Raw genomic sequence first — 16,471 nt, forward strand, 5'->3', positions numbered from 1 at the left:
TTCATCCATCCGAGAGCGGCTTGCGTTGGACAGCAGTGTTTTACACTCGTTCACGTTGTTATTGTGCTACTGGTCGTTTGCTTGATGAACACGGAGGTTCCCACGTTCAAGCAAAACTACCCTCTGGGGGACCATGACTCCAGCAGAGCAGTGCAGGGCTGACAAACAGAGCAGAGCAAGGATGGATCATCGTTCCACCCATGGCCATGACAGCATTTCACTACACAGCCCTAATCTGGGCTCTGCCTATGAGAGAAAGGCTCAGAGCAACATTGCGCTGCCAGAACGGGAAACCATTGATCACGACGGATGTTTCATTACGCCCACCCTGGATGCCAGAGAGTAATGGTGGGGTGGGAAGCACCCCAGTCTGGCTTAGGACCGTCGATGAAGCACGATTGAGAATTCAGAGCATCCTGCTGAGGGGGTGCACTGAGGCCAAGGGAAATCAATGAGACATAAGAGATGAAGAATCTGGATGGTCTTAGAGCGCCAATTAACCTACCTACCCTCCCTGGGGCTCATTTGTGTGAATTGAATGGACAAAAGACAGAGGCTGTTTACACAGAACAAGTAAATAGTGCCAAGAATTCTCCTTTAAAGCTCAGATCTATCACTTCCACTTACATTTTGATTCACCAAAACCAAGTTTGAACCAGTTCTGCTGGAGGCCATGTATGTGACCTTGGAAGAAAGTGCCACCTGAAAAACCTGGATCAGTTACTTATTCCTCATGGACTTCCACCAATGAAAAGCATCAGTTGAACAATAGAGCAATAATTATTTTGTGAAAAAGTGGTGCTGGTCACAGGTGTAGCTTTCTTTCACCGTCACGGGGTGGACTGGGCCACGGCTGGGAACGGGATCCGACAGCGAAAGGGCAAAAGTGCCGCTTGTTCAGCCACCTGTCACTAGCTGTCACTTGGGTATGTGAGGCATCCCTTCCCCCCTCCAATTATACCACTCCTGCCATCAGGGAGAGGCTACGTTGACCTCCTTCAGACACGAAGGAGGAAATCGGAGGAGGAGGAGGAGGTGCAGTTTATTATTTATTTTGGTAGATGCCCTTGTCTGTGGCAACTGTTACAAATCAAGCAGTAGCTGCATTTTCCAGCCAAAGCATTAAAGCGGACAGGAAAGGGCAGGGAGCGCCCGCGCATGTGGGACGTTTCTTTGGTCAAATACAAGTAGGTTCCAGCAGTACCATATTATTCTTAAAATTCACTTTTACAGCATATACAGTAGTGTCTTTGCTAACATTATTGCCCCAAAGCGCTCAGCACAGTATCTAATAATGTCTTTTTCTTGACAAATGACTGTTAAACATAATAACAAAGACACAGAGAGACTCCAAGCACTAAACACTGCATTATATGTATTTAAATAGTATTCCGGGGCAGCGAATCGTGTCTGGAGCCATCGCCTCCCGTACAAAGGACCTGGGTTCCACTCCTTGTAAATGCTGAGCTACTCCAGCTGTATAACTGGGCAAATAACTGCAAACAACTTAGTATGCAAACCTAACGTTTTAAGCTGCTTTGGAGAAAAGCTCCATCTAAATGAATAAATAATAATATTATTGTACATAATGTACGGTTTGTCGGCAGGGATGCAGTAATATGTGTGTGCCTCTTGTCTTGCTTCCATTCTACCTTCTCCGTCTGTACCGCCTGGGTTCGGAACCTCTCACAGAAGGCACCAGTGCGCCCGTGGGACTACACACCCCGTCTCATCCTTGCATCTTCACATTGGTGTTGCTGTCCCACCGTGGGACGCCGAGTGACGCAATGATGGTCGAAAGCAAGCGGGTTGCCGACCAAGACTCCGGCGACAGTGGCGACTGTTACTTTGCACCTGGGCGGGGCGATCATGGAGGGGTGCTTCAGTGAAACACACACCTGAACAAACAATAGCGACCTGTGACAGTGACTCAGGTGCAGCCCGTGATGTCGTGTCACAAGCAGGTAGTGAAGACTGGTCCAGCGCGGAAGCATCGCTAGGTGGCTCACAGCGAGCCCTACGAGGGACACCACACAGGAATAAGGCAGTGCCACATGGGGGTGACAAATGGCATGCTACCCATGCCTGTGTGTGTCATTTCTTGCCTACTGTGTGTGTCTGCAATGCAGGACCACTGGCGTACGCTTGTGTGTGCACACGCAGGGCTGACTGAAAGTATGTGAATCCTATAGGGATGGTCATTATCCTTGTATACAATACTGAAATAAAGTTAAAAATTCTGAATCTTAAACTTCTAAAATTAATAAATGATTTACACAGCTAACCTACTTGGTTTAACCAGTACAACTTGGGGTTCACTCATTTTTTGCACCTGCACTACTTCTGTTTTTCTCCGCACAATTTCCTCTAAAGCAACATATGTAACTGGTCATTACACACCTATTATGTCACATGAGAAAGAGTGACTCTCATCAAATGAACATTTCATGGTAAAAGTAAGGGACACCAGAGGTTCACACACTTTCAAGCTGCACTGTTAGTGTGTGTGTGTGTGTGTGTGTGTGGGTGTGGGTGTTTGCTTGTATTTTTTCATACATATGTGTATGAACTGCTGAAGAGTGTATTGGGTAAAAGAATTGTGTAACAGCGAAGAGGGTCTATTAAAGGATGACAGTCTGTCAAGGTATCTGCCCTGGTGAGTGCGTCTCAAATCTCAGGTGCAATGGAGTTCAGTGCTCAGTGTGTGTGTGTGAGCCAACGTGCGCATTTTCTTTTTCTGCCCCATTGTCCCCGTTCCTTTGAAATGCAGCAGATGTCATGGCGGGGTCTGGTTAGGAGTGATTTACACCAGACGCAGAGTCGGCAGCAGAGCGAGCGTGCCAGTCACTGCGTGACCCTCCCAGCACGAACGCTTGCCACATGGAAGCCCCGACTGCTGATGGAGCACAACCCATCCAGACGAGACGGCTTCCTTCTGCTAGTTCGTCATTTTGAGGTTCGTCTTGTGTGCAGCTGCAATCTGGGTTCAACAGAGTGGAAAAGCTGAACCCTGGTGAAAGCGGTGAAATGAGCACACGCTTCTCCTGCTGACAGAACTCTTCTTAAAGGTCAGAATCTACTGTCGCCGCCAAGTCCTCCTCCATCTGGCCCGCTGCTCTTCGTATACATGATAACTGAAAATGAAACGTTTGTGTTTATTTCTTTCATTGATTTTATGAACGGCACAGGGTCACAGCAACATTCAGATGGAGGCAGTACACTGGGAACCTGCGCATGCTGTGTGCCCACATACATAGAGCGAGGGCTCAAGGTCAAAAGGTCATCATTTATCAACTCTATGATCACGTTGCACTTTCCAATAACTTCCACAATTCATTCTAGTTAAACACTTCAGTCCTCTACATATCTATGGAGGGAACTTCTGGTGTGGACTACAGCATTAACATACATTTCTTTGCCAGATATGTAAGAGCAGTTAAGCTGCGTACTGCAATATCATCAAAAAAGAAGTTTCGGTCGCGATTTAACAAGAAAACAGGTGGAGAAAATCAAGTTTTCCGTTAAAGGTTTCTCAGATGCTCCCGTGAACCCCAGTCCAGTAAATCTGTACACTACCACATTACCAGAGTAAAGGAGGGGCTTTACATTCAAAACACAACTGAGATGAACATTCTGTGAAGACGCACTCGAGTGAGGAGGATTCTGTGAATAAGTTCAGCTCCAGGATGCTGAGGGAGGTGCGGCGAGGAAGACTTTTGCACATGTGGATGATTTAAAAATGAATTTAGACGAATACATTATATGATAAATCATGACACTAAGGAAGAGGGGAGATTCGCACCAGAGACTGATTATAACACAGGTGAGGATACATTTGGAAGAAAGTTTGGTAGCACGTGCAGGTAAGAAAGAAAAGGCAGCCTCATGGAAATGTGTCTCAATGCAGCTGGAAATGGTCTTCACAGCAGTTAGTCAATGGAATCGGGGAAAGGAGCAGGTGAGGGATGTGCTTGAAGAGCCAGGAGGACCTTGACATCCAGGACGAGGCACAAGGAAGGAGAACTGGAACTCGACTCGACTCGACTTTTTTCCCTTTCCCCCCTTTGCTGGAAAAAACGTGCTTCTGGACACAAAAAGAGAAGCTGCATCTCCACGGACACGCCTCAACTCGCACAAAGTTTGCGGAAGACGCGCCGAGGAGGCAGTCGCGCGCAACCCAGATGTTTCACCGCACCGCACTGAATGTACTGCGGTAAACGGTGTTCCCTTTCTTAAGGCTTTTTACACACTCCCTCCATCCGACGGAATGCAAAGGTGTGTGTGTGTGTGTGTGAGAGAGAGAGAGAGAGAGAGTGAGATGCGCCCGCTTTTTCGCAACATCCTTGCGTCTCTGGTCCGCAGTGGACGCGCAGCGCGCCGCAGGTGGCGTCTCCTTACCACTCCCCCCCCTCCCCGCCCAGCTCCCCCTCCCTGCCTCCCTCCCTCCTCCTCCGGGCGGTGTCGGAGCGCATCTCTCAGCCCGAGCGCAGAGCGGGGAGCTGCGAGCTGAAGGGCGGCGCGCCGCACACCCTCCGCTCCGGCCACCGACGCGTCTCTCCCCGCGATTCCGGCAGCATCTCCACCCGCCGCGCCGCCTTGGATTACAAGTTTCTCTTTCCGTACAACCGACTCTCCCTCTAGACTCTATTCCCTCTCCCGCGTCGCGTCGCGCGGCGCTCGATCCGGACCAGAGTCCCGATCCCTCTGCCTACTGGATCTCCATCAGCGGGAGGTGTCACTCGCTCGCTCGCGCTGCCGCGCGCGCCCGCTCGGCTCCGTCCCCACCCACAGCACTCGCATGCGGACTTAGTTGGCTGCGCGCTCCCGTTCCGTCGCGCTGTCGCCGCTCGCCGCGGACCGGTGCACTTGTGTCCTCTCTCGCTTTCTGCCCCCCCTTTCCCCCCCCCCCGCCGCCCGTTCGCCGCCGGCCCTCCTGGATCGGGATGGATGCGCCTGCGGTTCTGCTCCTCTGCTTCCTCTGGGCTCCGGCTCCCGCTCTGGCGGACGCGGCGAACGGAAAGGCGCGCAACTGCGCGGACATGCGGAGCTTCTACAGCGGGAAGGGCTTCGCCATCGCCGGCATCCCGAACACCGAGATCTCCGGTAAGACTGGAGTAGCGCTGCGCTGCGGTGCGCTGCGCTGCGCTGCGCAGCGGTGCCGCTGCTCGGCCAGGAGACGCCGCTGACCCCCCCACCGTTATTATTATTATTATTACTCTTATTATTATTGTTCGTTCTATGGTGTGTTCCTCCAAGACAATGTTGTATGAACAGCTCAACACAGGTTTTTCTCATTATAAACAGCAGCAGAGCATTCTTATTGTGCCAGTTTCGGTAAGGGCTTTGAATTTCAAAGAAGCAGGTACTCCAGCAGGAGCGGGATTCAAACCCGCATCCTTCAGTGTGTAAGTGACTGTCCTGAGCGCTCAAGTGCCCGCTGTCATACATACAGTGCAACATAAAGCAGAGCAGTAAGAGCTGGGTTGAAAGCTGCAGATGGGTCCTGAACATAATGATGATTATAATAATAATAATAATAATAATAATAATCATAACAGTAGCTGAGATTCAGCCTTCCTGTGAAAGGTATATATAGTATGTAACTGGTGATGATGCTCAGTTCCTCAGGCGGGGGCGAACGTGGGCCTGCCAGTGGCGTGGAGTGACGTGCATGAGGTTTATAACGTTAAGATGTTTAAGAAACTTTGTCATGACAACGCAGCGGAACCATGAAACGCCCTGTGCCTGTGTGTCATCGCTCAGTACTTCTCTCTGGCGATTACTGCCATGCTTTCAGTGGACCTGCTTATTATTCACTTTACATACTATAAATACAATATTATGGCAGTTCGCAAAATATGAGCAAAGCACCGCCTCTTGAAACGCTGTTTGGCTTCTCTTCACCAGTTACAGGTGTTGTCTTTCAAGCTGGAGGAGCCTGCTTTGAACCCTGCTCCTCCTGTAGTATCCTAGAGCACTATTATTAATGATTATTATTATTATTATTATTGTTAACTGAGTTCCTTACTTCAAGATTTACAGTGTGTTCTTCCTGGAAGAGTTGTATCCCCATTTGTTCCATTTTTCTTGGCTGCGAAATGGATGTTGGTACCATCCGGCTGGCGAGTCCCTCATCAGACCGCCAACTGGCCACGATAACTTACTGGCTCTCCAGTGCCTTGTTATTACTCATTATGACTTTAATAGATGATGCAGGGAAACTGGCCACAGGGCCCAGTGCTCCCTTTGTGTGGAGGGAATGTCTTCATCCCTTCTGCCTCCCAGTGTAAAATTGCACATTTTCTTTTCTGTGTTGCTAAAGGACAAAGGGGGCTATGGGTGAGGGATCTAGAGAATATGCTAAACCCTTTACTTTTAATATCTGGGTATTTGTTGCCTAACGGCACTAAGAACGGAGGATGTTGGCCTGATGTTCCTCACGTTCTGGAGACCTGTTGGAAGCCCACATGGTCTCGCGGTGGAGAACGATTTCACAGCAGTCAAGTGCAGGTGCCAACTTCACCTGCGAGTCAGTCCCGTTCGCCTCTTCTGATGAAGTGAAGTGCTGTTGTAAGAGCTGCCAAATGGGCAGATGAAGTCACCACACTTGGCCTTGAAACACAGGGTTTGCCAAAGGATTGGAAGGTAACACCTTAGAATTATGACCTGACGGGACCGTTAGATAATGCTGAATCATAGGTGCCAGCGCAGTCTTGCTCGGGCGCTCTTTTCCCAGGTCCAGCACCCATGCCGGCACGTTCCAGGCTCCCACCCAGAACCACAGACTCGCTAAGTCAGGGAGAGCGCCGTTACGTCATTGGGTGACACTGTCACAAATTACAGCGTGACATCATTGCACGATGTACGAGCCAAAAGATGGACACGCAACCTCTCCTCCTCATAATTCTTAATTGTGCCAAAAATAATTTCAGCCCATGTTTGCGCAGTCCATTTGCGGTCGCAGTATGATATTCACTGACAGAGGACATCTGTGGAATGGGGCGAATGTACGCAGGTGCGCACGCGCACGCGCACACACACACACACACACACACACACACACAGAGACACACGCGCGTACACGCCTCTTGTCTCTCTTGTTTTTGCGGGAAGGGTGCTATACTATTAGATACTTATGCTTTGTTGCTCTAGGTGTCGAATATTTAATTCCTTTCTCAGGGAACTTGTACAGCGCACCAGTGGCCTTCCACAAAGTCAGCGTAGCCGCTCTAATGAAAAAAGAGATCGTGACTCACTTTGAAAGGAGGCGTTTCTCCCGGCGCGTTGGCGACTGCTCGACTGCGCTGTCGAGAAGGAGGACGAGGCCTGCGACTTGACAAAGGCGGCGATTGTGGGAACCGCAAGGCTCAGAATCTGTGACACTCTGATAGCGAGGATCAGAAGATCCCACTTGTGAGTCACTGGGCCCTTCTGGCTTCGTTGATTCATAAGGGATAAGAGATCCTTTATTCATGTCTTTGGTCCTATCTATCTATCTATCTATCTATTTTCTTATTTATTTATTTTTTCTGATAATTAATTTTTTTATTCAATTTATTTGTTAGTTTAGGGGGGTGCGGTGGCGCAGTGGGTTGGACCACAGTCCTGCTGTCCGGTGGGTCTGGGGTTCAAGTCCCGCTTGGGGTGCCTTGCGACGGACTGGCGTCCCGTCCTGGGTGTGTCCCCTCCCCCTCCGGCCTTACGCCCCTGTGTTCCCGGGTAGGCTCCGGTTCCCCGTGACCCCGTATGGGACAAGCGGTTCTGATAATGTGTGTGTGTGTGTATTTGTTAGTTTAACACTGAGGTATTTCCCACAGCTCCTTGCTCACCCATTACTTTAAATGGCAGATTTCTGAATGGCTTTGCGGCACCACCATGCTCTGTTAACCGCGGTGAAAAAAGAACCGTGTTCCGGGTAACTGTCGAAATCGAACCGCTGTTCACATCACCTCCTGATCTTTTCCGCTTGTTCATCAGCCATTTTGCCGCAGGAATCTCTTTTGAACGCCTCCGCCCAGCGCCACCACACAAAGTCCCTTTGCGTATGTTGTGGGCCACATCCTGCCAGAGGTCAATCATTACCCGGGGAGGGCGGTTGTCACGGCAATCACTGACGGCTGGACGGAAAATTAGCCCGCCGACAAACTCGCAACGGCCGGCGCTGAGCTCTGCCAAGAACGCTCTCGGCAGCCGGCAGTGCCGAGGTAATTAAAAGACGTCTGACCAAAGGTTGCAGGTTTGAGTCCAGGGAGGGCCACCGCGCACGTGCCCCCCATCGAGTCAGTTGGGCTAAATGGCTTGAGGAAAACATGCAGCCACATCAGTAGATCAAGAGAAGGTTGCCTGGATAACAGAGGCTGCCTAACCCCTACTTGATGATGATGATGGTATGATTGTATAATTGGACAGCACGGTGTCACAGCGAATAGCGCTGCTGTCTCACAGCGCTTGGGTGGTGCGAGAGGATGTGGGTTTGATCCCCGTTCAGTCTGTGTGGAGTTTGCATGTTCTCCCCGTTTCTGCTGGGTGCTCTGGTTTCCTCCCACAGTCCAAACACATGCTGTTCCGGTTCCCCCATAGTGTGCGAGTGACAGAGAGAGTGTGTGCGTTCCCCTGATGTATGGATGAGTGACCCAGTGTAAGTAGTGTATCTAGCAGTGTAAGTCACTGCGGTGAATAAGGTGTGTGGGCTGAAAACACTACATAGAGTTCACTGGAAGTCGCTTTGGAGAAAAGTGTCTGATCAATAAATAAACGTAAATGAAATAAAAGCACATTCCTCAACACAAGACATAAATTGAGAATAAGATTTAAATGTAGTTGAAGCTCTGTAGATTATAACAGTTAAGAGAAAAAAAAAATTAGATTCCAATGGAAGAAATGTTTCAGAGGAACGGCTGTCCATCACAAGGCGTCTTCACTGACCACGGAAACCGCACCCGCTTCACTTGTACAAGAATGAACAAATGGTTTGATCACACTGGGAAGTTCACGCAGGGCTTTCAAGGTGAGTTTTTTTTTTTTGGTTTGTTTCGTGGGACGTTGTCGGAGTCTGTGCCTCGGGTTCCTCCTCTTCCTGCCTCTTATCCCTGCCATCCGGTGACTTCCTGTCATTAGGGCCTATTGATTTTTTTAAAGCGTCGGGGCTTCGCTGGCAGTCAGACAGGTGAAAAGCATGCTCTGGGCACTTTACCTCAAAGTTACCTTTGAAACACTTTGCCGCCCCCCCCAACCCCACAGGACTGCAGTTAAGATGAAATGAGTTTCACCTGTTAATGTTCCCTTCGTCGTGAATCATCCCTGTCCTCTAATGTCTGCGTCAGGGAGTGTGTCTCTGTTCCCAGAAGGGTCTTTGCGTGTTGCCTTCAGAATGTGGAATGTTGAGTGTGCTCAGGATGCGCTCGACTGTTAGCTGCTCTTTCGGGGACGCCGGGTCGAGAGTTCGACCACACCGGTCACACTCGAGAATTCTGAATTGTCACAGGTTTTCTACTACTCCGTCTGCCGCTGACGATGTGCGCGCTGCCCCGGCGGCCCGGTTCTGCCCGAGGCCTGGTTCACCTTGTCAGAAGCCCACCTCGTCATTGCGCACGTTTGACCGACTGAAATAATTTACTCGACCGCTCGGCCGCGTTTTTGCCGCAGCACCGTGAGCACCGATCAAGGCGTCACGCTCGATGTGCGGAAGAGCGGCTCGTCACCAGCACCTCCGCCCGCCGTTCCGTGGATGTCGCTCAGGTCTTACTGGAGGTGTCATTTCCAGCCCAGACGACGGACCGGGGTGCTCTTCACGAGTGTTGTTTTCCCTTTAAAGTTCAAAAGTACATCCAAAGTTTTCAGGTTCCAGTTTTTTCAGCTTTCATGTTTTTTTCAAAGCTTTTCTTTGCGTGTCTCTCTGTGTCGGGGGGGAGATGCCCAATGGGGAGATGATGAACAGCTTGAGCTGCTCTCACACACACACACACACACGCACACATCGTCTGAACCGCTGACGTTCTTCTGCGGAGACCTCGTCCATTACTGACGCCTGGCGAATAGGAAACGCGCTGCAATTTGTAACAAATGGCAGTCAAGGGGTCCTGCTGGATGGAGGACAGGTAGGAGGTCTGGTTGGAGTGGGGCGTGGCGATGGTTATGACACCCTTCGTTGGACGGGACGAGATCCTGGTGTGGTGTGGTCCATATGAGCGACCTGTGTTGATTTGACTAAAGGCACTTGCTTGAATGGGTTGTACTCTCAGCGCTTGGCTTGTAATTGTCCAAAAGTTGCCGGTTCAAATCCCAGGAAGGGAACTACTGCTGTTATACTGTTGGAAGGTATTTAACCTGAATGACCGGGGTAATTTATTCACCAGTATAAAAGGGTGGTGTGTGAAACAGTTAAATGCTCAGAGTAGCTACATGATACGATGATGCCTGTGAAGCAGATGGATACATGTCCAGTGTGTCCAGCGTTGAATTTGAGATGCGATGGGAGCAAAACCCAGGGGTTCATTGCTGGAAATGGCAGGATTTTGCTGCTCTGAACACAAAGTCATCACCCTCATCTTTTGTGTCCATTTGGGGGGAGTGTGTTGCTCTGCACAGCCCATGGACCATAGTATAGAGTAGATGAGGATGTTTAAAAAGCTGGGGGGGGGGGGGGGGGGTATTATTTCCATAGAGAAGCACTTTACAAGGGGTGGGTGTAGAGCCTTGCTGGTAGGTTGTAGGTTTGAGTTCTGCTGTGGCCACATTTTGACAGATCGTCTTTTCCCTCTATCATGGCAATGATGAATCCACAGGAGATAGCGAAGAGTAGAATGTGTGAAAAACACACACACACACACACACACACACACACACACACACACACACAGTGAAAGGCCCCACTCTCCAGAGATGTCATTAAAAAGCGGAACGGACTCAGAACCTAGAAAAGTCACCCTTTGCATTTCTAGCCATGTCTTGCTGTTTTTGCCGAAAGGCAAAAATAAATTACCTTAATGTACATTTTACACAAGTGTGTGTTTAGTTTGAGGGCAGGGAGATGCTCTAATTAAAGTGTATAGTGGAGGGGAGGGTGTAAAATGTAGGGCAAGTGTGTTACAGACATGGGCAAACTCCCCAAATGTGCAGACATGACTTTTACTGCGTGGCTTTTTCGGCGCATACTTGTGTGTGTGTCTGTGTGTGTGTCTGTGTGTGTGTGTGTCTGTGTGCACATGATCTTCTGCATTTGCTCATTACTTTGAGGTGTAAAGCAGCACACGGTTATCCTGTTTATTCAAGTGTGACTGTTGGCCAATAGCAGGTGAAAACCTGACTGTCCAAGGTGCTAGAGGTTCAGATGCCCTGCACACCTGGGTGCCCCCCCCCCCACCCCCACAGCCTTCCTTCATTTGCGTATATTTGTATAGTCAGTGTTCTCAGCTTACAGAGCTTTCCCCAAGGCTCTGTGCTCCTCGCTTCTCAGGTCCGAGGGCCATAGGCTCCGGCCCCTTTAGCTCTACCCCTAAATACTATGTTTTAGCCTCTGTTTACCCCCCTTCCTTCCCTGGGGTTGAAGACCCACAGAGAGAACAGCCTGGAAAGAGGACCAGAGGTCACGCCTCAGGGACTGCAGCTTTCGTGGAGATGTGTCTGGTGGAACGATGGCTTTGCCCACTATCTCTCTCTCTCTCTCTCTCTCTCTCTCTCTCTCTCTCTCTCACACACACACACACACACATATACACATAGACACATAGACACACACACTTTCTCTCACTGCTCCTCTCTCTTTTGCTAATGTTGAGCTCATGAATATTTCATGACATTTAAAACAAAGTGTGTTTTGTGTCGAAAGGGAAAATGTGCATGCTGTGTGTGTCTGTGTGTGTCTGTGTGTCCATGTAGCTGTTGGATCCTTTACGTATATATTTGTGGGTGTTTGAGTAGTTGGTGTGTATTTATATGTATGTACTATACATTTATGTATGTATACGTGTGTACAGTACACGTTTAAATTTGTGTGTGTGTGTGTAGCTGATCAGTTGCTGTGAGCACACTGCTCTCTGTTTCGGGCCTGTCGACAGGGTGCACCGGGTTCGGTTTGGCTGGGTTTGTTAAAAGCCTTTGGCTGTAAATTTTTTATGCCGCCTCCAGTGACTGTCCTGGGGGGTGGGGGCGGGTGGAGGGGGTGCTACTCTGATGGAAGCAGACCAGACCCCCCCTTTGCTGCCATTTCTCTCTATATCACCAGCCCTCCTTCCTTACCTCTCCCTTCACTTCATCTCCATCTACTGTATACTGTCTGCTGCTATTTTCAGACCGGAGTACCTCCCTGCTGAAAGATTTCCCTTTTTAAAACATATCCATGTACACACTGTATAGTCCGTGTACACTCTCTGTAATCTATATACACCCTTTATAGTCCATGTACACCCTCTATAGTACATGTACCCCCTGTATAATCAGCATAGTTACATTTGTAAATGTTTCTCACCACATGCATTCAGCTCGAATTTTGAAAGTTGCAATGACATCTCTATGACCCACTTGATATACTTTGCTATATGCAAAAGATGTGAAGTATTTTCACAATTTGCTGTGATTCATAACATTTATCTAACACTTTTCTCCAAAGTGACTGACACTGTTAAGCTATTTACAGTTTTTTATACAGTTACACAACTGGGTAATTTCACTGGAGCAATTTAGGGTAAGTATCTTGCTTAAGGGTACTACAGCTGCTGGTGGGATGCAAACCTGCGACCTTTTTGGGTGCAAAGGCAGCAGCACTAAAACCATGACATTACCAGCTGCCCTGTAATGTTGTTATATGAATATAATGAAAGTAACACACACTGTGCTCTTGAGCCTCACGTTCCCCAGTCCCCAGCTTGAAGCCAAAAACGATTGGACGACCTGCCGTTTTGCCCACGTTCGCTCTCTCTCTCTCCAACTTGATGTGTAGCTCACCAGAGCGGAGCTCACACTATCACTTGTGCACGGTCGGACGATTCGGTTCTGTGCTCCCTCCTTTCGATGTATTTTTATTTGTACGTTCATTTGTTTACTTCCTGTCAGTCACAAGGTCGCTGTGCGACAGCCCAGCTGGCAGTTCATAGCACCAGATCAGTGGAACTTTTATCGTTCTACTTTGTCCTTGCACTGATATCCTCATTTTAATATACACACACACACATCTTCAGAACCGCTTGTCCCATACGGGGTCACGGGGGAACCGGAGCCTACCCGGCAACACAGGGCGTAAGGCCGGAGGGGGAGGGGACACCCAGGACGGGACGCCAGTCCGTCGCAAGGCACCTCAAGCGGGACTCGAACCCCAGACCCACCGGAGAGCAGGACTGTGGTCCAACCCACTGCGCCACCGCGCCCCCTATTTTAATATATAGCTTCTGAATATAAATTATGTAACGACCCCGCATTTCTGTTTTAGGAGGGAATCTCCTTAATGTAAAGAGTTGCATTATGGGGAATAATGTGAAGTGTGGGTGTGTAACCACTGGGAGCAATTCGGGGGAAATAATGGGGTGACTGTGTCTGACAGTGTGTGTGGAAGGAGCCTGGGGGCAGAGCCTGAAGGCTGGGAAGGCTGGTGCAGGTCCTGGAGGTAACGGGTTCCTCAGCCCAAGAGCATTATTCCCCTGGTGCCGGTGTTCTAATCAATTGTTTGTAATGAACGCTGCATCTGCATCCTTCTTTACCCCATCCAAACCCACGGCACTGTGCGTCACAATATCAAACGAAATCGATAAAATGGTTCATGTGCACTCGTGCAGTACGCCATGCTTGGAGTAGGATGTTCACGTGGACGAGTCTCTTCCAGCGAGCCTCTTTGTTGAGCGTGATCCCTCTAATTTTGCCTAATGGGTTCCTGATGGAATTATCACACCTCCAGGAATCGTTCATTTGCACGGTTGTCATCCCGCTCTTCATGTGTTACATCGCTGCCACAAACCGAGCTACTCAAACGTGGGCTTTCTGTCCCGATCGTCCCTGTTTGGGATGAACTTGACCTGTCGTCTTAAAGTAACGTGAAATTTGCGTCATTTTGATATGAATTTGCATGTGAAAGGAGCCAGTCGCCCTTCGATGTTCTGCTGCAACAGGAAGCTCTTGTTTTTGCTGAGTGACAAGTGGCTGGTTCTGCACTGATAGATTGGGAACTTTCATGACTCTTGTACCTTTGCTGCACGGCGGCCGCCCTCATTGCTGTTTAACCGGGCAAATTTTTATCTTCTCCCTCAAACGTTCTCTGAAGAGACAACAGTGGAATTGCTGGTGTGTTTGACTGCTCGTCCTTCTCCCTCAGCAGGAGCTTTCATTCTAACCAGCCAGGACATTTATCTAATGAGATTAGAGAACCCCCTCCTCGGCACGTAATCGGGACTGTACACGCAACCTCCCATTAGGGGCTTAGATGTGATTTGACTGTGGTGCCAGTGGATTCTATCACAGCAAGCTCTCCACTGTCCGCCCCCACTTCCCTGGTCCATGTGTGGTGTCCCTCCGAGCCACCCTGCATGTGCATGCAGGTGGTGGACGAACAGGATGCGAGAAGCATACTTAGAAGATCTTCAAAGAGTCCCATTCCTTGAGAACATCAAGGACTTGCTTGTGTCCTCAGGGAGGCTAGTGCTGTTGAGGAAGGTGAGGGGTCAGTTGGGTTCCATGTCTTTCAAAGTGCTGGACATGCAAAACGTGTCACAGTAAGTGCGTGTTGATGCCTTACATGAAGTTGGACATTTTTAAAATGTCAGATCAGCTCTGTGGAATGATTGTGAGGAAGGTCCTGGCTGTGTCTCCTGCCCTGCCCCAAGCTCAATGAGTCCTCAACGATATTTTTCAAACATTTTCGAACAGCTAATTGTAATCTCCCCAAGGCTCTCCATCGATTCAGTTTCTCCCTCTTGGAATGGGGCTCCGTAAGCAGGCCAAGTCCTCCAGGTGTTCCTGGGTGGGGGGGGGTCAGAAGTCCGTAACTATACAAATCATACAAATCTGGTCATGGATGGTTGGCATGCCTCTGATGAGGATCATGAAACTGGGATGTTTGCACATTTGCTTCTCAGTCATCGTGATCCAGATGGGGCACGTGGGACCAAGTCTTTTGAAGTCCAAAGAGACGGATAGGCCAACAATGAAGAGAAGACAGAGATGGAGGTGGAGCAGAAAATACAGTTTAGTTTTCACATGGAGGGCCTCTTTATGTGAGAGCATCCCTCATGGTAGCGGAAGGGGAGAAAGTCCCAGAAGCCCCCACTTCCTTTTGCCAACAGGTTGACTGACCAACAAAGATCAAAATAATTAAAAGTTTGCCTGTTGTCTATTTATTTGCTCTCGTGCGGAATGACGGGTGAAGGGCTGGGGTGGGGTGGTCACATGGTGCCACAACGACAGTCTTTGTGTTCGCTGTGACTTGGGAAAGCGATGAGGAAAGTACTGGCAGGCAGATGCTCCCTACATGCAGCCCTGGCTCATCTTTTCCATGGAGCGGCCGAGGTCCTGGCTCCACATGATGCCGACAGTCAATTTGTGACCACGGCAATGTTCCCATCGATGATCTTTCTGGACCCCGTGGAGAGCCAGTCTTTATCTCAGCAACAGGAATGCCTTGGTCAGCTCTCCAAAACAGATTTTACCGTATTGCTTTCCCGTCGCATTGTCAGATGGGCATTGCTCGTCACGTGAAATCTTCCCACTCTGCAGCTAACACGTAAAATCTCCATCTGCACACTGAATCGTACAGTTCTCTATGATCTGCTGGGATAAAAATAACCAACAGAAAGAGACTGCCACAAGGTCCCTGGGGTCAAGTACACCTTGGGAACCAAAAACAGTGGTTACCTTAAAGGAAAGGCTTTTAAATAGTTCATGAGATTACAGAGAATTACATCACAAGCCCCTACGACAGGCCGAGACAGGCAGTGCTGAGCGATGCTCACTTGGCTGCGTGCAAAGCTAGAAGTTCCCTCTCTGTGTGCTGCTCCTCTGTAATCTTTTATCTCATTAGGCGAGAATAATCTAATTGCACAAATTCACCGTCTTCTTGGCCGACGGGTAGAAAACACTGCTTTGCCGTTTGCTTGCGCTTGGAGTAAAAGTACATGAATTACAGTGGCTGCGTACAGTGTGGCAGCAAGTACTCCTCAAGAATCTCCTAAGCATTATTATTTATTATTATTATTATTATTATTTTCATAGATGAGTACTGAAGCACTGCAGCCTTCGTGTTCCTTGCTCAAGTTTATAACAGCAGGGTAACTCCTAATATTTGAATCAAGAGAACATTTGGTGACCAGATCACAGTCACAGCCCACTGACCAATAGCTCATCCCTGCTGCTCCCGCGGGTTTCCTCCCAGGCTCTGAATTGTGCGATGTGTTTTTTCTTCTTTTTTAATAAACCTGGAGTCTGTCTGACAAGGTCTGGGACCTGAGACCAGCGGGATTCCCAGAACCCCTCATATGAGAGAGCAATCGGC

General features: G+C 49.2%; 1 protein-coding gene across 1 annotated transcript in view; it reads left to right on the forward strand.

The window, feature by feature from the left end:
- Positions 1 to 4,455: 4,455 nt before the first annotated feature.
- gpc1a (glypican 1a) overlaps positions 4,456 to 16,471 on the forward strand; it is a 37,846-nt gene continuing 25,830 nt past the window's right edge. Inside the window, exon 1 of the mRNA XM_029246202.1 lies at positions 4,456 to 5,103. Coding sequence (XP_029102035.1) covers positions 4,944 to 5,103 — 160 coding nt within the window. The 5' untranslated portion in view covers positions 4,456 to 4,943. The remainder of the gene's footprint in view (positions 5,104 to 16,471) is intronic.

Source organism: Scleropages formosus, chromosome 19, assembly GCF_900964775.1.
Source record: "Scleropages formosus chromosome 19, fSclFor1.1, whole genome shotgun sequence".
Classification (NCBI taxonomy): domain Eukaryota; kingdom Metazoa; phylum Chordata; class Actinopteri; order Osteoglossiformes; family Osteoglossidae; genus Scleropages; species Scleropages formosus.